The sequence below is a fragment of the Megascapheus bottae genome, chromosome 9 (assembly GCF_031878675.1).
Source record: "Megascapheus bottae isolate mThoBot1 chromosome 9, mThoBot2.hap1, whole genome shotgun sequence".
In the NCBI taxonomy this organism is placed as follows: domain Eukaryota; kingdom Metazoa; phylum Chordata; class Mammalia; order Rodentia; family Geomyidae; genus Megascapheus; species Megascapheus bottae.
Genome location: NC_143517.1, coordinates 48,923,847 through 48,945,211, shown reverse-complemented (window position 1 = coordinate 48,945,211; position 21,365 = coordinate 48,923,847). Strand labels below are relative to the sequence as shown.

At 36.4% G+C, this 21,365-nt stretch overlaps 1 protein-coding gene across 1 annotated transcript; it reads left to right on the top strand.

The window, feature by feature from the left end:
* The first annotated feature begins 15,180 nt into the window (after window positions 1-15,180).
* LOC150059150 (syncytin-2-like) lies at window positions 15,181-16,080 on the top strand. Its single transcript, XM_090338773.1, has one exon. It carries the CDS (start codon window positions 15,181-15,183, stop codon window positions 16,078-16,080), a length of 900 nt encoding a protein of 299 aa, XP_090194899.1.
* Window positions 16,081-21,365: the final 5,285 nt, after the last annotated feature.

The window sequence follows — 21,365 nt, the reverse complement described above, 5'->3', positions numbered from 1 at the left end:
CAAAGAACCAGGCAACCACATTAGATTAAAAGGAGCAAAAACAGCAGGAAATAGAAGACAAAGGAAACATTAAAAAAAAGTTTATGAGACAATTTTCCTTAACAGAACTGTGTAAATGCAAGTAATATAGACACTCACCTCATAGCAAGTGTCTTGCTTTGCTTTCTAAATATGATTCAAAACGTTTTATTTTGTCATAAGCTACTCTAATTTATATTTTCAGTTTTATTTATTTAATTTTATAGAAGATGACTATTTTCTTTTCCATGTCACAAAGATGTATTTATGGACTAGCACCTTTGTTCAACTGTTGAGTCTCTCTCTCTCTCTCTCTCTCTCTCTCTCTCTCTCTCTCTCTCTCTCTCTCTCTCTCTCTCTCACACTCTCTTTCTCTCTCTCCCATTGAGACCTTCTAACATTACATGTGAATTAAATTCTGTTGAACACACATATATGTTATAGGTAAAGCCAGAAGTGTGGCTTAGTGGTAGCCACTATTCCTCAGTAACACATACACAGAAATAAAAACAACAACAACAAAAGAACAACAACAACAACAAAAAAAAACAAACCCTGAAAGTGGTGCTGTGGCTCCAGTGTTAAGAGTGTTAGCCTTGAGAAAATAAAAAATAAAACAAGAACAAAAAAAAATCCTCATCGACATTGCTCAGACCCTGAGTTCAAGCCCTAGGACTGAGGGAATAAAACAAGGTTATAAAAAGTAATGTCTCAGCTGGGCTTGAGCCACTGCACCCTTTGATGAAATCTTGACCTTTAGTTTGATAACACCAGCAACTTTAAGTGTATATTTTTCTTTGTATTCTGGGTTTCTCTTTCTGACTCACACACACACATGCATACTCATACTATTGTTTCACTGATTTGCTTCCTTACACAAAATATAATTGGGGTTACTGGAATTTAAGTGACCTTGGCATTTCATTTCTCTAGTGTTGTCTTTCTTTTATTATGGCCACAAAACCTTATTACTCCTCTTCTACTGCAATACCCTATACTTAGTTTTCAATAAAATGTTATTTCTTGAAAAATAATGAATATTACAAATGTACAGAGACTGAAAATATACTGAGAACATGTATTAGAAGAAGCTTATTGCTTGAGTTCATATTATCCTGACATCTATACGTTTGTTTCTAAATCTGTGTGGCCCAGCTGAATTTCAAGTGGGTTGAAGTTGATCTGAGTGTGGTGGATAGTGGAAGTTATTAATAGTTTTATGAACTAATAGACAATTAAAAATAATAGACACAAGAAAATGTACCATCTCTGATTTTGAGATGGGATTACTTTACTATAATAAGTAATATTTTATAATTTATGTTATATTTTTTGAATTTGTGTATTTTAATACAAATATGAATCTTAGTGAGACATTACTTGTTTTTTCTTTTTTGTGAGTCATGAGGATTCAACTGGGCCTGGGCACTGTTTCTTACCTCTTCAGCTAAAGGCTACTGCCCTACCCTTGAGCCAAGCCCTTCTTCCTGTTTTTCTAGAGGTTAATTGGTGATAGGAGTCTCAGGTCCTTTTGTGCTTGGGCTGGCTTTGAGCCTTGATCCTCAGATTTCAGCCTCCTGAGTAGCTAGGATTATAGGTATTAGCCGCTGCACCCAGTTTAAAATTTATTTTAATATATCTTAGGTTAAATAGTAACTTAAAGATTAAAATATTAAAATTACTTAAAATTGAATTGACATATTTTCAAGTATTTGTTGATAAAGTCATGTTAATACTCCTAGGCTTTATGTTGTCACTGTTCCCTACAAGTACAAAATGTAGTTCTTGTTAGGTCATGTAATAGAAGAAATGCTGAGAATGTTGAGTAGGAAATGTGCTACCCATAAACTTGTATTGCAGTAGAAGAGGACTAATAAGGTTTTGTGGCCATAATTAAAGAAAGACAATACTAGAGAAATGAAATGCCAAGGTCACTTAAATTACAGTAACCCCAACTATATTTTGTGTAAGGAAGCAAATCAGTGAGAACAATGTGTGTGCATGTGTGTGTGAGTCAGAAAGAGAAACATAGAGAACACAGAGAAAAATATACATTTAAAGTTGCTGATGTTATCAAATTGAAGGTCAAGATTTCATCAAATGATTCTGGAGAGGGCATACATATTCAAGATATTGCAATATGGATACCACAATAACATAAAATATTTTAACATGGATAAAAATTGAATTGTAAATTAGATATCTGATAGAGATGAAAAAAGTTATTATCCATATACTTAATGCTTAAATGAGAACAAAACAAAGCTACAAAGAAATAATTTTGTCTTTCAGTAATTTTGTTAAAGCCTTTAATTTCATTAAGATTATCTTTTCATGGCTTACATTTCACTTTATGCATAAACTTGCTGGTTATGTATGTTAAAGCAAAGTGGGACATTTTATGTTTTTTGTATTTAATGGAAAGAATTTTGCATTAACATATAATATATCATAATATATTATATATTTATATAATAGTTTGTATTATATTAATATTATAATATATCAATATATAAATAATTTGTGTTTAGTATGTAAATATTACATGTAATCAGTTGTTGGGCTTAAACTCAGGTCTTGGGCATGCCCAGAACTTGTCTGTTGAAGGCTAGTACTCTACCACTTTGAGCCACAATTCCACTTAGAATTTTCTGGCAGTTAATTGGAGATAAGCCTTTTATGGATTTTCCTACCTGGGATGGTTCGAAACTACAAGCCTCATACCTCAGCCTCTTGAGTAGCTAAGATTTAAGGAGTAAGCCACCAGTGTCCATGTATAAAATATTTTTTCCAAATAGTTTTGACTATTTATGTTAGTTATTGGAGACATTGTTGCTAGGTGAGTTTTTTTGTTTGCTTTGATATCATCATTTAGATGATAATCACTCTGTCCTTAAGTTAGGTCCACACAAATATTTCTTCTCAATGCTAAGAAATCATAACTTTTTCCTGATAATTTATACTTTTTACTTGCAGAGATTAGTTTTTAATTGATTAAGATAAGCAAACTCAACCACTGTTATATGATAAATTTCAACATATATTGTAAAAAAACCCAACTGATCAACAACAGTCTGTTTAAAATACATTAAAAGCAAATAATTCTATAATATTTTAATTACAGCTATATATTTTTCAATATTTCCACATAATACAACTGAAATAAAATGGCTATAAGTAAAATCTGTATCTTCATGACCTCTAATTCATTTCTTTTTTTATTCTTTTTTATTTATTTGGATTAATCTCAACATAACATGGAGCCTGAATTTTTATTTATTTATGAAACGTAAAATTCATTTTGGTAGTTAAAATTTAACAGGACAGAATGTATTGCCTGTTTTCACCAGGGAATATTGTGTAAGCTGCTTATCTTTCAGAAATCCAGTCAGCATTACCCATAGCAGAGACATCATGGGAATATAGAGGCAATAGAATTATTGGATAAAAAATAAGTGCCACATTTCACATGGCATATTAAAAAGAAAAGGAAAAGACATAAATCAAACAATTGGAAACTAGCACTCAATTTTTTGTATAAACTTATCAATAAATGAATCCAGATTAAAAATAACACACACACACTTCAAATGTAGCAATTGAGAATGAACTGTACTCAATTTTGATTCAAATATATGTATATATATGTTTAATGATATATGTGGTTTTTAATAATCAGCCTATTTAATCAGATTCAGTAATGTGGGGACAAATTTAACTAGGTTGTTAGGCCCTAGTGTAGACATATATCAGCACTATATCACTAGCTAGACATCTGACAGAAACACTGAGATCTATAACAGTAGAACAATTTTCTTTTCTCTCTTTTTTTTTTTGCCAGTCCTGGTGCTTGAACTCAGGGCTTGAGCACTGTCCTTGAGCACTTTTTTTTTCTTCAAGGCTTATAGAGCCACTTGAGCCACAAGGCCACTTCCGGCTTTTTCTATGTATGTGGTACCAAGGAATTGAACCCCAGTCTTCGCGAATGCTAGGTAAGCACTCTACCACTAGGCCACCTGTCCAGTGGATCAATTTTTTAAAGAACAAATTCCACTAAACATGTAGGATATTTTATTTTTTTCATATATTTGTATTGTAATTAATAGAAGGGTCACATGATATTTGCCAGATAGATGGTGCATTAATTCCCATACATTGATACCCTTTCACATGTCTTGGTCCCCATTTCCCTCCCCCCAACCCCCACCCCTCATCTTGTTTTCCCCCCTTCCCTATCCAATTTCAAATAACCAAATACAAATATATCCCATATATCAGGTAACAAAGTGAGATGCTGTAGCAATATGAGATAACCAAGGGACAGCAAAAGAGATGAGAGATAACATAGTACTTTAAGGACAACAAGCATTCATTATATGGCTTATGTTTCTATATACTAGAGATCCTTTCATTTAGTGTCCTACTATATGGCCTTTTGTATCAAGGTTTTGCTCTATTTCAAATCTCTGCTAGGAGAGCCCAAGGTTTTTACTGATTATGACAAATGTAGGATATTTTAAAAGGTACAAAATCTTTCAAAGCCTGGTTCTTGAGACAGTGGCTCACACCTGTAATCCTATCTACTCAGTAGTCTGTGATCTGACATTTTCAATCCAAAGCCAACCCAGGCCAGAAAGTCAGCAAGATTCTTCAATTAACTGCTAGAGGTACAGCTGGAGGGAGGGAGGGAGAGGGAGGGGAAAGAGAGAGGGAAGGAAGGAAGGAAGGAAAAGAAAGAAAAGAAAAAGAAATCTTTTAAAATCTGGTTGCATACTTTGATGCATTTCCAGGAAGAGTTGGGGATAAATGTTAAAGTTCCCATTCTCTTTCCTAACTTCTCCAGCTCCCATAGACACAACAATAGAAATTAATTTAGTGTAGGGAAGTCTGAAACAATACTGTTAAATCATCCACAATACAACTTATCTCTGCCTTAACAAGATTTCATCCCCTTGTCTGCCTAATTTTTCAGTTTGTGATAGTTGATAGGTTCAATGGGCTAATTAAATGTGGGTTGATTTTCCTTGTCAGTGAATAGTTAGAAGATTTACTGGAGGTATTAGAGTTATATTTCCAATACTGCTTAAAGGAGAACAAAAATAGGCTAAAGGAATTCTAGTAACTTCTTTTCTATTCTAATAAGATGATACCAAATTAACTTCTGTTGTTTTAATGTTGATTATATGACTTTGGAAGTATCAGCCAAACTTTAGTAAAACTTTACTTTTCTAAAAATCACAAGATGCTCATGGGGACATTTCTCTACACATATCATGGTCTGACATGTAAAAACAACAACAAAAAAGAAGAAAAACTTATTATAATTGCATATTTCCTAAGAACCACTCTACTTATTACATGAAAATGGCCATCAATAAATATGGCTAGAAACTGCAGCTATTTGAAATTGTTTCTCTGAAATATGATCTATGGAAAATTAACATTAGTTATAAATAAGTAGCTTGAAGTTATTTGGAAATTTTTTATTGGTGAATTGGGAAAGGAGAGAATTTGGAATTAATTATTAAAGAAGAAAACTTAATATAAAATTCAAAAATGATTAAACCTAAGATGATGAAATACACTGCAAATTTTCCAAACCCTTGGCCAGCCTTCCTAATTTATACAAAGCCCTAAGCTCTCAGAGCTGATCCAAGCACAACTTGAAGATAACCATCAGGTTACTAAGAGATTCCTATGATTTTATCTCCTTTAAGGATTGCAAGAACATAATCAGTAAGCTTTAGAGTATATCAAACAACACCGAGATTGAGTAATTATATTATGTTGAGCTTAAAAATGACTGAAAGTCACAAAGTCCAAGTTGCCTACAGACTCTAAATATATATATGGACTTGTAATTATTAACCTGTTTTTAATTCAAATCAGGGATATAAAAATAGAGCCAACAATATAATGCAGTACTGAAACAAGTTCTAGAAAATTCTGAATTAAGGTCCTCAGATCAAAGTTTACTGAGTTGTATAAACAGCACAGCAAAACCTAGGTTCTCTTTCAAGATGAATAAAACAACGAAAAGAGTTGGATCATGAATATATGTTTATTGTAAAGAAATATTGCTTGGGAGCATTAAATATTAATTCTAGATTTTAAAAAATGCATCTACAGTATTCCATCAGATAGCAAAGTGAGACCTTGACAAAATGAAATATTTATATATAAATAAAAGTGGTCATAAAGGGATTTAAAGCTTATCCCTGCATCTGCCATTCTGATACCACAACACCAGAAGGTTGTCAAAATGACCTAAGTCTACTTCTTTGGCAGAAATCGCACAAATTTCTCTAGTAGAAAAATATAGCAAAGATAGGGTCGAATGTTATTATTAAATGAAAAAGTCACTTAAGCATTGATCATACAAATTATTTTGAATTATAATTCATAATCATTTACTCAATTACATTTTATATAGAATTCTAGAAACTAGCAATCTAAGAGTTAGAAAACATAAAAATTCCCTGCTTCTATTTTATTTTATTTTATTTTTATTTTTTTATTTTTTGCCAGTCCTGGGCTTGAGCTCAGGGCCTGAGCACTGTCCTTGGATTTTCTCAAGGCTAGAGCTCTACCACTTGAGCCTCAGCACCACTTCCGGCTTTTTTTCTATGAATGTGGTACCGAGGAATCAAACCCAGGTCTTCATGCATGCTAGGCAACCTGCTTCTATTTTAATTGAAAGAAAAATTAAGTTAGGGAAATTAATAAGAATGTTTTAAATTAGGGTTTGGGGATACAGCTCAATCATAGAGCATATATCTGGTCTTTATAAGTATTAGATTCAATTCCTGGTCCCAAACAAAAATAAGTTAGTGACTTAGAACTTCCATAAAGAAATCAAAGAAGGATCTCAAAGGATATTAGTTGCATGGCCTAATTTGTGAAGATTATGAGAGACAAAATGTAAAAGGTAAAATCCAATCTGGAAATCAACAGCATTTTTAAGGAACTGCTGTAGTTCTAGACTAATGCATGTTTTCAAGATAGTCGCAGCTTTAGAATGTAAATAAGTGTGGATATATTTTTGCTATACAATGCAATATCACTGAATTAACAGACAGACATATCTGGTTTTATATTAATCTCTCATTTGTCTTATGTGCATGTGTTTGTGTGTGTGTTGGTGGGACAGGGTGGTCTTTAACTCATGCCTTTGCTTGATATTTTTGCTTAAGGGTGGCCCACTACCATTTGAGCCACAATTTCACTCTGAATTTGAATTAGAGGTGTTTAATTGAGGATAAGCATCTCTTGGGTATTCTGCTTAGGCTGACTTTAAACTTTGATCTTCAAGTCTCCTCCTTAGTAGCTAGTATTACAGACAAGGGTCACCAGCATCTGATCATTTATCTGCTTGAACTCACTTTTCCTTTATATAATATGCATCCACCCCACATATAATCAAGTGGCAGGAATTCTTGAATGGGGAAATATCTTGATACAAAGCAATGAACACTGCATGTAAAATCTTCACTGGTCCTGTTTCCATCACAGAAAATATGAAATTTAAAATAAGAGTAGATCTTAAATGACTGGTTGACTTCCTTTGTGTTTGATGAGTTAAAATTTCAAGACTATATACATGATGCAGACTGCTGAACCCTATATCACAAATACTGTAATAGAGTAGATGTCTGAAAAAAAGCAGGGAATGTTTGAAATGTTATTAAGTGCCAAAACCTATTAAATGTTGTCATTTACAAAACAAATAAATAAACAAATCCTACCCATTTAACACAAGTACATAGAGTATTGACTGAAAGAGTGGCTATTGTCATGAAGTTGTCTTTTCTATCCTGTTGGCAAGAAAGGAGTTAGACAATATTAGAGAAGGGTAACAGTATACTGTTCCTCACTGCAGGTTCTTAAGCAAGATACAAGTCTAACATGAGACACGTTACTGATATCAGGTGAAGAGAACTAGCGATCTAGAAGACTCTTTTCTTCAGTTGTTAATGTAAACTCATTGCATCCAAGCTGTTTTATTTTCTCATTCTATTATTAACACCTGTTCCCAATCTTGAACCAATATCAACTTCCCATCCATCTCCATAAACCCATTTCTCCATTAATATCTATTTTGCTTTGTTGCACCCAACCTTGCTTTTATTTTTTGTCGGCTGTGGAACTTGGACTTTGGACCAGGGCGTTGTCCCTGAGCTCTTCAACTATGCTACCCCCGAGCCACAGCCCCACTTCCCATTTTCTGGAGGTTAATTGGAGATAAGAGTCTCTTGGTCTTTAGTACCATGGCTGGCTTTGATCTCAGCCTCCTGAATATTTAGGATTACAGGAATGAGCCACCAAATCCAGCTACCTTGGTTTTCTGTTGTTGTTGTTATTTTTTGTTTTGCTGGGTTATAAAAATGACTAATAATGAGGACTCTCCCCGATTCTTGGGACTATAATCTTATTCACATAAGTAAAATTAAATGAATAATCACTTAATCGTAACTTAAAATATTACATCCATAACTGAATGGTTTTGGTGACTAAACTTCACAATAATAACCCTAAAAAGTCCTAATAATTTAGTACATAACTTCCCCACCCAATATTTTCTATGCTCAAATTACTGTCAGTTGTTTAACATTTCTTAAAGGTTTCCTTTATTTTTCACTCTGTATGTTTTGATACATTATTAAACCCATCCAAAGCACCCTTACCTCCTTTAATACCTAGTTAAATCCTCTTTATCTGTCATTTTCCAGGAACCCCTCTTCTATAAATTTTTAGTCCTCCAGGAACACTCATTTCCTCATCATGTTTACGCATTGTACTGGCAGCAGATGATCAATCTTGAATTCTTCACTAATTTTTGAAAATTCAAATTTTCCTAGAAAGAAAAATGTCTAATTTAGTTCCGTTGTAATGATCTGTGGTCCATAGTTAGCTTTAACAAATACTAAGAAAACCAGTCAAAGAATTAATCAATCATCAAATTTCATTTATTATGTCATCTCTAAAATATTTCCTATAAATATCATCCTCCAATTATTAGAATTGTAATAGCTATTTTAAAGGATCACCATATTACAGCATCACACTTCCTGAAAAGGAACATTTTTTATTCTGTTCAAAACTTATATGTATGCATGCACATCTGCTTAAGTACCTACAGATTAGCATATTTCATTTTTGCATCAATAGGAAGCAAGATTAATGAGGAAAGATATGGAAATGTAAACATTACAATTTTATCAATAGTATATTCAAAACTCCAATATAGGAGAAAAAAGGATTTTGTGTGATACTGAGTTTTCTTCTCATAATTTTCTGAAGAAAATTCAAAATGTCTAAATTCTTCCTGGTGCAGGTTTGAATGAAATAAATTACATATCTCATTAGTATTGGTCTCTTTCTCTGTGTCTCTACCATACACGGTCACACATACATGTACAGACTCTCAATTTAGATCATTCAAAGTTGAATAATATCTAAGAGTGTGGGGTTTTAAATATGTCTATATATTCAGAATCCTGTTATCAATAACAAAAGTAATACAGTGTAAGCCAGCATCTATTGTAAAAGGACACACCAAACACTCCTAAGAAGAAAACAACAATAAGCAAATCCTTAGACTAACAGTTTAAATCCAGTCATGCTTTCTAACTCCTGATTAAATAAAAAAAAATAAAAGTAGTTCAGGAGATGCTATTGACACATCAGGCTATAACCAAGTCTTGAATAACAAAAACTTTTCTATTATTAAACATACTCAAAGAGAGCAAAATAAACATCACTTGGAAGTCTGATTCCTAATTAAGAGAGTAAAAAATCATGCAATAAAATGTAGCACATAGATGAGACTTTGTAAAGAAAACATTTTAAATATCTTAAATCATTTATCAGGTTTAAGTTCCATCTGTGAGAATGCTGATGGAAGAGGAATGTACCAGACAATTTAAAATCTGATTTATGAATCAAAATTGTGCTATAAATACTGAAAAATAGAATGATATTGTGCCATTGGTAAGGAAATGGAAAGACTCAGGAAAAATTAAAATTATATTAAGAGAAATGAGCCAATATACAAGTAAACACACTTGGTGATTTGGAAAAAAAATCTGAATTTAAGATTGCATCACTTTTATTTGTCCATTGCACTTCCTTAGTGCCATTTGACAAACAATATCAGAAGTCTTTTCTTAATTGTTCTTATTGAAGCTTGTAGTATACTGACATGAAATTGCTTATTTTCTTATTGGTCTCTTTGCTATGGAAATGGTCACTGTGGAAGTGTACAGTATGCTTTTCATATAGCTTTTATTTTTGCCAGTCCTGGGGCTTGAACTCAGGGTCTGAGCACTGTCCTTGGGCTAGAGCTCTACCTCTTGATCCACAGCATCACTTTCAGCTTTTTCTGTGTATGTGGTACCAAGGAATTCAACTCAAGGCTTCATGCATGCTAAGCAGACACTCTTCCAATAAGCAACGCTTCTGGCCTCTACACAGCTTTATATTTCCTTTTGCCCAGATCATTTCCTCTTCAGCAAAGCCAACAAGAACTACCTAACACATGGTTAGTTAGATAGGTAAGGCTGCTGACTACTTGTTACATAAGAAAACATGTGGGAAGTGAAGTAAGCCAGATACAAAGGAACAATGGTTTCCCTTATTTGTAATAATTAGTACACATCTAGGACTCTCCTATCTTGAGAGGAAAGTGGGGACAGTGCCAATGGGGCAAAATGATAGAAGCTGTGACTAATTGAGATGCATTGTACACACAAACGGAAATGCTGACTTGAAATGTTTTTGTGCAACTACTTAATGAAAATGGTTTCCAGGGAATCAGACAAAAGATCAATTCAATCTCTCATTTTGAGTTGGGACACCATCTCCTCCTGCCCTCAAATCTTCATCAGAAACTCTGGTTTTCAGGTCTTTCAACTCTGACTATATTACAATTTACAACAATGCTTTTCTGATATGACAGAGAGTCAAGGAGGAAGGGGAGAGAGGGAGAGACTGAGAAAGAGAGATAGACATAATTAATATTTTCCTAACTTTGTATGACAATTTTGAGCATATCAATAGTTCTATTTCATTTGACTGTGATCACAACTACATTTCTAGCATCTTTCTCATACTGAAAGCCCTGAAGACTGATGCCAAATTTACTGAATATTGAGTTGGAAACATACACAGAATATGATCCAAGAAAAAGGCATTTCATTTTTTTTTTGCCAGTCCTGGGCTTGAGCTCAGGGCCTGAGGACTGTCCTTGGATTTTTCTCAAAGTTAGAACTCTACCATTTGAGCCTTACCACCACTTCTGGCTTTTTCTAAGTATGTGGACCAAGGAATCGAACCCAGGTCTTCGAGCATGCTAGGCAAGCACTATACCACTAGGCCAAACTCCTGGCCCGGCATTTCATTTTTTAACTCTACTGATACCAACTAGAAAAATGGGAGAATAAGCCCCAAAGTTTGTTCTCTTTTGTCAGAGACCAAGGAGTTAAACGGAACAAAGCAAAGACCCTCTAGCCTTGGGCAAACCGCACCTGGTTGAGTCATCTGCACAAAATACTTCTCGGAATAACCGCAGGTTGTGTCGCTTGGGTTAGCACAATGGCCAAAAGAATAACCTGACCCACCCCTAGCCTTGAGATTTCCCGTTCTTGTTATCACAAAAACTCTCCATCCCCCCCCCCCTCTATACTCCCTTCCTTACACTCAGGGTATATAAACCCTGCTTTACTTTTAATAAATGAGACCTTGACGCGACTCAGATTGTCTCTGTCTTTCTTTATGCGCCTGGTCTCCTTCCTCTCTTTCCCCCATTGGTTTTCTTCTCTTAGGAGGTGCCTCCTCGGGCTTTACGAATAACTGAACCCGCGGGTCGGGAGAAGTGGCGCCCAACGTGGGGCTCGAGGCACGGTGACCTACCGGACGGCGTGGAGAGCAGGGGACCCCGATTATATTAAGGTAGAGACGCCCACACCGCATCGCTCGTGCACCGTGGGAGAGTCTTGAGGTAAGTTCTGCCGTCCCATCAACCATGGGCAAAGCGTTATCAAAAGAGGTTTTATTTATAAAAGAAATGAAAAAGAGGTTTTATTTATAAAAGAAATGAAAGGATCACTTAGGGAGAGAGGAGTAAGAGTTAAAAAGAAAGATTTGGTAAAATTCTTTTGTTTTGTTTTGTTTTGTTTGGTTGGTCTTGCACGGACCAGACATCCATCCCCTTACCTGGAATAAGGTAGGGAAAAATATCAATGATTTACTCCGTCAGGGAGAGCAAATCCCCGAGGCCTTCTTTAGCTTCTATGGGGTTATCAGAGATATTTTAAAGGAAGCAGAGGAGGGAGGTGACAGTGTTCGCTTACTAGCTTTAACAGAGGATTACCTAACGGAGTCACATTGCCCGTCTCGCAAAAGCGAAAGTGACAATGAAAAACCTATGGTCACTGGCCTTCGGCCTGGCTCGCGCACCCCCTCTTTGATTGATGAGCCTGTGCCCTCAGGACGCCGCTTGGCGTCACCTTTAATCCCCGAAAAAGAGAAACAAGTCCAACCCCCTTTAGAAGACAGCATTAGGAACAATACTAGAAAGAAAAATATGTCACTAAAACCTTATAAAAATATTTATCCTATTATTCCTAAGACTTCTCCTGATAATGGCAGGCTCAACCCCCCCTCTGAGGTGGAGCTAGAGGAGGAGGCAGCGCATTGTGAGGAAGAAAGATATGGCCCTTTTTCTCTTCCCCAAGTTTCTGCAGCTACACAGACTCCAGAGATAAGGGCCCTTCACTGGCCCACCCCTCCCCCCTATCCAGACACCTCTCTCCAGTCAGCCCCACCACAGGAAATGTTGAGATCATTTTCTGTTCCTCCGGAGGTGCAAGGTCTCCTTAAATCCAAAGACTCTCTCTTGAAACAAGTGACAGAATTAAAAAAAAACGTGCTTCATTTAAAAAGAGAGTTAAGGGACCTCACTTTGCAAATTCATGATTTACAAATGAATCTTGTTGGGGAAGCCATGACTACCCCCCATGCCTCGGGTAACAAGCCCCCTAAAACACCCTCGGCCTCAAAGAGCCGCAATAGTAGACTCAAATCCGGGGCGCAAACTGTTTCCCTCTCCTTCCCCGTAATTACTCGCTCTAACACTCAACCTCGGGAGCAAGAGGGGGAGGAAGGAGAAGCGGGAGAGGAGGAGGTGGACACCACCAGAAGGCAGGAGGAGGGACAAAACCTAGATTCCTCTGCCTCCGAGGAGGAAGGGGGTGATCAGGAGGAGGCAAGGAGAGATTCTCAAATTACATATAGGAAATTAACTTTTAAACAAATTAAAGAACTACATTCGGCTGTTAAGAATTATGGAATTAACGCCCCTTTTACTTTAACAGTACTGGAGGGCCTCGGGGGTGAGGGACATTTATTGCCTCTTGAGTGGCACAAGATTGTACAGTCTGTTTTAACCAGGAGTCAATATCTAACCTGGAAAGCTGAATTTATAGATAAGGCAGAAAATCAAGCCATTACCAATAAAAAACATACACAAATGGCTTCATGGTCTTCTGATAAAATTTCAGGGAGGGGCAAATTTGCCTCGGAGGAAAAACAACAAAAACTCCCTGCAGGAATATTAACCCAGACTGCTCAGGCTGCCCTGGCCGCCTGGAGAGCCGTGCCTGCTGCAGGAGCGGTTACTACCTCTCTTTCCAGGGTAGTACAAGGCAATAATGAACCATATTCTCAATTTGTTGCCAGACTGTTGGAAGCAGCCGAAAGAATATTAGGTGAGGTAAATACAGATGACATTATAGTTAGACAGTTGGCCATAGAAAATGCTAATGCAGCCTGTAAAGCTGCTTTAAGAGGCAAAACAAAGACCCTAGATTTAAATGGTATGATTAAAATTTGCAATGATGTGGATTCCTTTGAACATAAAATGTCTAAATCTATTAATTTGGCCATTGGAGCCATACTCCAAAACCAGACTCCACCTTCAGGAAAACTAGGACAAATATCTAGCCCTAAAAACTGTTTTAAATGTGGACAAATCGGACATTTTGCTAGAGAATGCCCTGGAGCTATTAAACAACCCAACGTTCCTGGGACAATTCCCCTCCCCCTTCCCCCTGGCCTTTGTCCTAAATGCAAAAGAGGCCATCACTGGGCTAGAGAGTGCCGGTCCAAGACCGATATAAATGGCCAGCCTTTATCTGCGGTTTCGGGAAACGGGCTATGGGCCCCAGCAGGGGGCCCTACCTACCCACCACGACAACCAATGACCCTTCCTGCCCAAAATCTGCCTCTGATGCAAACATCGCTGACTCAGACTTGTTCCGAGCCACTGCAGGCAGCGCAGGACTGGACCTCTGTTCCTCCACCACCAGGATTATAACTCCAGAGGAAGGAACAGTTGTTATAAACTCTGGAAGGTTCGGGCCTCCCCCGCCAGGAATGTTTTTTCTTATTATAGGCCGAGCTTCAAGCTCACTGCAAGGACTCTCTGTCATTCCCTCGGTGGTTGACACCGATTATTCAGGCGAATTAAAAATTTTAGTTCATGCCTCTCAAGGCCTTCTTGCCATATCGGCAGGCCAACGCATTGCACAAGCCCTCCCTCTGCCGGTAACAGGACAGTTCCCATATAAGCATCCCCAGCGTGGCAATTCTACCCCAGGATCAACAGATATATTTTGGGTACATCAATTGACAGAATCTCGACCAACTTTAAAACTATTTTTGGAAGGAAAACAATTCCTGGGTCTTTTAGATACAGGGGCCGATGCTACTGTCATTGCAAAACAACATTGGCCTATCTCTTGGCCTCTGGAACCCACCGCTACCCATCTAAAAGGTATTGGGCAGACTCAAAATACACTCCAGAGTTCTAAAATATTAACATGGACAGACCCAGAGGGAAACATTGGGACAGTTAAACCTTTTGTGGTGGACGGACTCCCTGTAAATCTATGGGGGAGAGATATAATGACCCAAATGGGAGTTATCATGTTCAGTCCTAATGAGACTGTGACTAACATGATGCTCAAGTCTGGATATTTGCCAGGAAAAGGGCTGGGAAAGCATGAGCAAGGAATTAGTCACCCAATTATACCCACCCCTAAATGGGATAGAAAAGGTACTAAAGACACATGCTCCCCTAGCCCCCCTCTTAGGGTCCAACCTATGGGCAATTTTACAACCTGCCTCTCAGGTGCAATGCAAAACAATACCCTAGATGTTGATATTGGCACGTACCCCTCCAATAATTGTGAAATATTGAAGAACTATTCTCAACCTACCCCGTCTCTTTGCTCCCCCAGCGGCACAATATTTGTCTGTGGAGGAAATTTGGCCTATCCCCAATTGCCATCCAACTGGACAGGAAATTGTGTTCTCGCTTTATTACTCCCAGATATAAGTGTCGTACCAGGGGATGAGCCCCTACCTGTCCCTAGTTTTGATATGATAGGAGGGAAGAGACACACACGAGCAATTACATTTATTCCCCTCCTCGTGACCCTAGGAGTTACTGCGGCCATAGGGTCGGGAACAGCCGGATTAGGTATGTCTCTACATAAGTATAATCAATTATCAAAACAATTAATTGGAGATGTCCAAGCATTATCTGGCATTATCCAGGATCTACAGGACCAAGTGGACTCCCTAGCGGAAATGGTCCTCCAAAATAGAAGGGGGTTAGATTTACTAACCGCAGAACAGGGAGGTATCTGCTTGGCTTTACAGGAACGATGCTGCTTTTATGCAAACAAGTCTGGCATTGTCCGGGACAAGATCAAGAACCTTCAGGAAGATCTGGAAAAACGACGAAGGGAACTGACTGATAACCCCCTCTGGACTGGGCTTAATGGGCTTTTACCTTATCTCCTACCCCTGTTAGGACCCTTATTCGGTATACTTATTTTACTCTCTTTCGGGCCTTTCCTTTTCAATAAAATTATGACTTTTATAAAAACCCAAATAGATACAGTAGTTAAGACTAAAATAATAGCTATTCAATATCAGCCCCTTAGTACTGTTGATACTGACCAGAGTCCAGGACTAGACTTCACCACTCTAGCCTAATTTCGGGACCTTTTTAAATTTTTCCAGTATAATTCTTTTGGCCTTTGAGCTTTTTCAGCGCCTTACATATTTTATAAACATCAAGTTAATTCTGTCAATCTCGGTGCATTGTCATTGCCTAGAGGACCTAGAAGGCCCTGCAGGGCCTGTTGAGAACCCTCCTGAGAGAGGACTTCAGTTCCATAAACTCCTCACCCGTTAACCCCAAGGTAGCTAGAGAGCATCCAATGACGGGAGTAGTATGGAGCTTACCCTGGATGGCACAACGTACAGAGGCCGTCGAGGCCGGCTCAACAAGGCATGTTGCCAGGAGTAAGGTGGCCCTCCATATAGCCTAAGACAGGATGTTCTCTCAACCAATCTTTAAAGACTGTTCTTTAAAGGAAAGGGGGAATTGTCAGAGACCAAGGAGTTAAACGGAACAAAGCAAAGACCCTCTAGCCTTGGGCAAACCGCACCTGGTTGAGTCATCTGCACAAAATACTTCTCGGAATAACCGCAGGTTGTGTCGCTTGGGTTAGCACAATGGCCAAAAGAATAACCTGACCCACCCCTAGCCTTGAGATTTCCCGTTCTTGTTATCACAAAAACTCTCCATCCCCCCCCCCCTCTATACTCCCTTCCTTACACTCAGGGTATATAAACCCTGCTTTACTTTTAATAAATGAGACCTTGACGCGACTCAGATTGTCTCTGTCTTTCTTTATGCGCCTGGTCTCCTTCCTCTCTTTCCCCCATTGGTTTTCTTCTCTTAGGAGGTGCCTCCTCGGGCTTTACGAATAACTGAACCCGCGGGACGGGAGACTCTTTCATCTTAACTCTAAGCTGTTTGACTCTTTAGGTTAAAAAATAAAAGTCCAAAGTAAGCAAAATATTAGATTTCCCTGTGGCTTAGATTGTTTGAATAGAACAGGTACCTGAGGTTTTCTAAGAGAGAATAGGAGACCAGTAAATCAAGTGTCTGGCTGGCAAGGAAGCAGATACTAAAAGTGTTTTCCCAGTGGCTGAAAGGAGACAGCACTAATGGTTGTGGTGTGGATGGCAGAGAGTCTTGTGGCCCTTTTAAGCCTAGTCTGGCAGGCAGCAGCTTTCTAGGCATACATTTACAAACCACTGAGGTTCTAGATATAGAAAAGTTTTATAAAGCAGCTGAGAAATGCTTTTGCTTCATACTGATGAAATTCTAACACCACCAAAAATAAAAGGTTTGGGGGAAGAGGGTCAGATCACCAAATAAGCTAAAGTCTTGGTATTACTTTTAATTGTACCTCTGTTTTAAGACGTGTGAGCTATTTCTTGCTGTTTTTGCAGACAGAGTGAAATGAGAGTGCTGACCTTGGAGCACTGTGATTTGTGCAAGCTAATTGGGTTACAAATGGTAACATTCAGAAGACTGAGTATCTGAAATAATTTTCTAATTAGAACAGGTGGCCTTCAAGAGCAAATGTGAAAGTACTTAATTGAGACAGAAAACTTTAATTGGTAAGAGTAGATAAAAATCAATTTCTTTTTGAAACTTCTGATTAAGCTGTGGTAGATCCGTGTATGAGATCTGGCTAGAAACTGTGTTTTTTACTGATGTATTTGCTATAATTCTGGGTAATACCTCTCATTATTGCTTAGAACCCACTAATCTGGTGGGAGACACTTAAGATATTTACCTTCTCCCCATGGAACAGTATTATTTGGGGGATCCTAGTTATCAAAGAAAACTATTTGCACACTATATTTTTGGAAACTGCATATTGTGTATTAACTGAATATAAATGGATGAATTTTAACTGTGTTAAATGTGTATAGTCAAATGAACATACTGATATCTGTTTCTAGTGATATTTCAAAAAGCTTTGAGAAACATAATAATGGTTAATATCTTCTTTAAACTTTTGGTCATTGGTGGGGCTTGAACTCTTGGCCTGGTTGTTGTCCCTGAACTCTTCAGCTCAAGGCTAGCTCTCTACCACTTGAATCAAAGCATAATTTCTAGTTTTCTGATAGTTAATTGGAGATAGGAATCTCACAGACTTTAGTGCTTGGGCTGGCTTTGGACCACGATTCTCAGATATCAACCTCCTGAGTAGCTAGGATTACAGGCGACTGTACTAAGCCACTGCCCCACCAATGTACAATATCTTAACAGAGAAACAACACTACAGACATTTGTTTAAAGATACACAGAAAGCTTCCAAAACACAAGATCTATACAACTAGCTGATCACAAAAAATCAAAGTTCATTAGATAGCTAAATTCAACCAAGAAAAAATCTCTCTCTCTTACTCTCTCTCTCTCTCCCTCTCTCTCTCTCTCTCTCTCTCTCTCTCTCTCTCTCTCTCTCTCTCTCTCTCTCTCCATATTTAGATAGATAGATAGGCATAGAGATATAGAGATAAATATAAAAACATATAGATGTAGATATATGTTTATATATTCATCAGTATAGATAAAAATGTATCTATATCTTGATATATTTCTCTCTATATATCAGAAACAAGCTCAGAAATATTAAAATCAAAGAGATAATTTTATAGTTAACAGAGGAAGGAAGTAGATACCCATGTGCTTAGTTTGCCCTACAAGAAACTTATGAGCAGTACATTTTAAACATTTCAAAGGATTTTTTGAAATTCTCATAGGGCTAAAGGAAAAACATCTTGTGATTAATGAAGAATGCTGTGGGCACCAAAGCCAGTCCACAGAAAAGAAAAAAGAGCTGCATACATTCAGAACTAAAAGCTAAGAGAAATTAACAGAATTTTACCAGGTCTATACCTATTCAGTACGAAATGTTAGAAAGTGTTCTTCACAATGAATGTTCATACTATGGAATAAGAAAAGGATATTTGAAAGGACAAGCATGATCAAGAGTACTATTTATGTGAAGTCACAGTGCTCTAGTGTTTTAACTACATTGTTCAAACCACTTATATACTTGTGAAAACTTAAAATAATGCAGTTAGATGTAATTGCATTCACATGTTAAGACAAAGGTAAATTAATTATATATAAAATGGAACATTAAAAATTCAAAATGTCATCTGATTTGGTGAAGCGTATATGCTGTCCCAGTTATCCAGGAGCCATGATGACTGTGGTTTGAGCAAAAATTAAAAAAAAAAGAAATGGGTGTAGTGTCATATACTTTTCATGCTAGGCTAGCTGTGAAGCTTAAATATTAGGAACAGTTTAGACTATCCCAGGAAAAACTGAGATTCTGTTCAGTAATTCACAAAATACAAAATGTTGGAGAGTCTGCCTAGCAACTTGAGACCCTAAGTTCAAGGTCAAATTGAGAAACAAAAGCATATAGAATAGAATAGGAAATGAAGAGACAACGAGAAAAAAAATCATTGAAAATGTGATAAATAATAAGGTGTAAGTGCAGAAGTTGTATCAGTATTTCTCTTTTTTACTGGCCTATTTATTTCTTATCTTCATGATTAATATAGTTTTTATTTCAATATAGGTCATAATCAAAAAAGGTATTTGCACCTTCAAAATCACAAGGCAAAAGCCTACCATAGATATATAAAAAATAATAAAGGAATTGACTCTCTACTAGGAAAATTCACTTAATCATAATAGAAGATTATAAGATAGAGAGTTAAAAGGAAAAGAACTGCAGTAAAAGAAGAAAGCAGCCACAAAGTGTCCGTATTTTTATTTATAAATGCATCACGAATGAACGGATAAATTTAATTAAATTAATAGGTTAAATTTTCCAATTAAAATATAGAGCAAATGAATGGTTATTCTTAAAAAGGAACCCCAACCCAAAACACAATGATTACAAGATGATTATGTGTATTGAAAGATAAAAAAATGTTAAGAAACATGGAAAGTTGTTGCATAATAATAAAGGAATTACTTGACAAGAAGAAATACCAGTTCTGATTATATACCTAAGCAATATTGTAACAGCTAAATAAGCAAATAAAAATGTTAAAATGGGAATGGATAAAACATAATAAAAATAATTTGATATATCTTTTTTACATTTTTCAAGGAACAAATCATCCAAACAGAAAATGAACAAATATTGGAGTTAGATGGTAATAAAAGAAATCTAACAAGGAGATTACCCAACAGCTGCAAAATATACATGTTTCTCAACCATTCATGTTGCATTTAGTATCAAGCATATGATAGAATAAAATAAATGTTTCAACTAATATTCTTAACTTTGAAATCTTATTGAATATCTTACAGAAAATGGAACAAAGTTAAAATCAAAATTTAAAAAAGTATTTAGAAACTATACATGGAAATATGAATAGTACATTAGTGAATTATCCGTGGTTCAATGAATAAAAAAGGAGTTTTTAAATTTCTTGAAACAAATGAAGATGATACAGAACACAAGAGATACAGAAAAAAGCAATACCAATAGAGAAATTTAAAGCAATGCTCATCTATATCAAATAAAGCAGTAAGAACTCCAAAGACAATTTTTTAATGTGCCTCAAGGAACTAAACAAGATCAAGTGAAACGACAAATGTATAATATGCAAATAAAGAGAGAATGGGGAAAGGAGCAGAAGTTTTACAAATTATTTTGATATTCCAAGACATAAATTAGACTAAGAAATATGACTGAAATAAATAACATTAAAGACAAAAATGGAAGCATTGCACTTGATACTAGAAATTCATTTGGAAATACAATATACAACTCCTCACTGACAAATCTGATAGCCTAATGAAGTAAATGAGTTCTCTGGGCACATATACTTCTGCAAGAGTAAATATCAAAGAAAACAGAAAACATGTACAGATTTACAATGATTAATGAGATTGTGTCAGTAATACAAAGCCTTCCATCAAAGAAAAGCCCAGTAGCAGATGGCTTCACTGTTGTATTCTATTAAACATTTAAAGAAGAACAGAAATCCATAATCATGAAACTTTCCCAAAATATTGAAGTTGGAGTTTTTCCAAATTTTATGCTATAAAGCTAGCATCATTCTGATATCAAAAAACAGTAATAAAGTAAAGTGAACCAAACAACCACCACAATAAAAGATGTAGGATAATGTAAGTGATAAAAATTTGACATTGGAGTAGGAAAGGATTGGTTTTTTTGCTTGTTTTTTTGGTTTTGTTTTTCTGTTTTTTCCCTTTCAATAAGGACCCAAAAGTATAGGCAAACACAGCAAAGAGAAATGAGGTCATACAAAATGAGGAAGCCTCTGCACATTCGAAGGCAATAGACAATATTTGCCAACTATATATCTGACAAAGACTAATGTTTAAAATAATATATTTAAATTTTAAGGGAAATAAATAA

Bases quoted from the DNA above. Each gene is read 5' to 3' on its own strand.
- LOC150059150 (XM_090338773.1), top strand. From the start codon at position 15,181: ATGGGCAATTTTACAACCTGCCTCTCAGGTGCAATGCAAAACAATACC.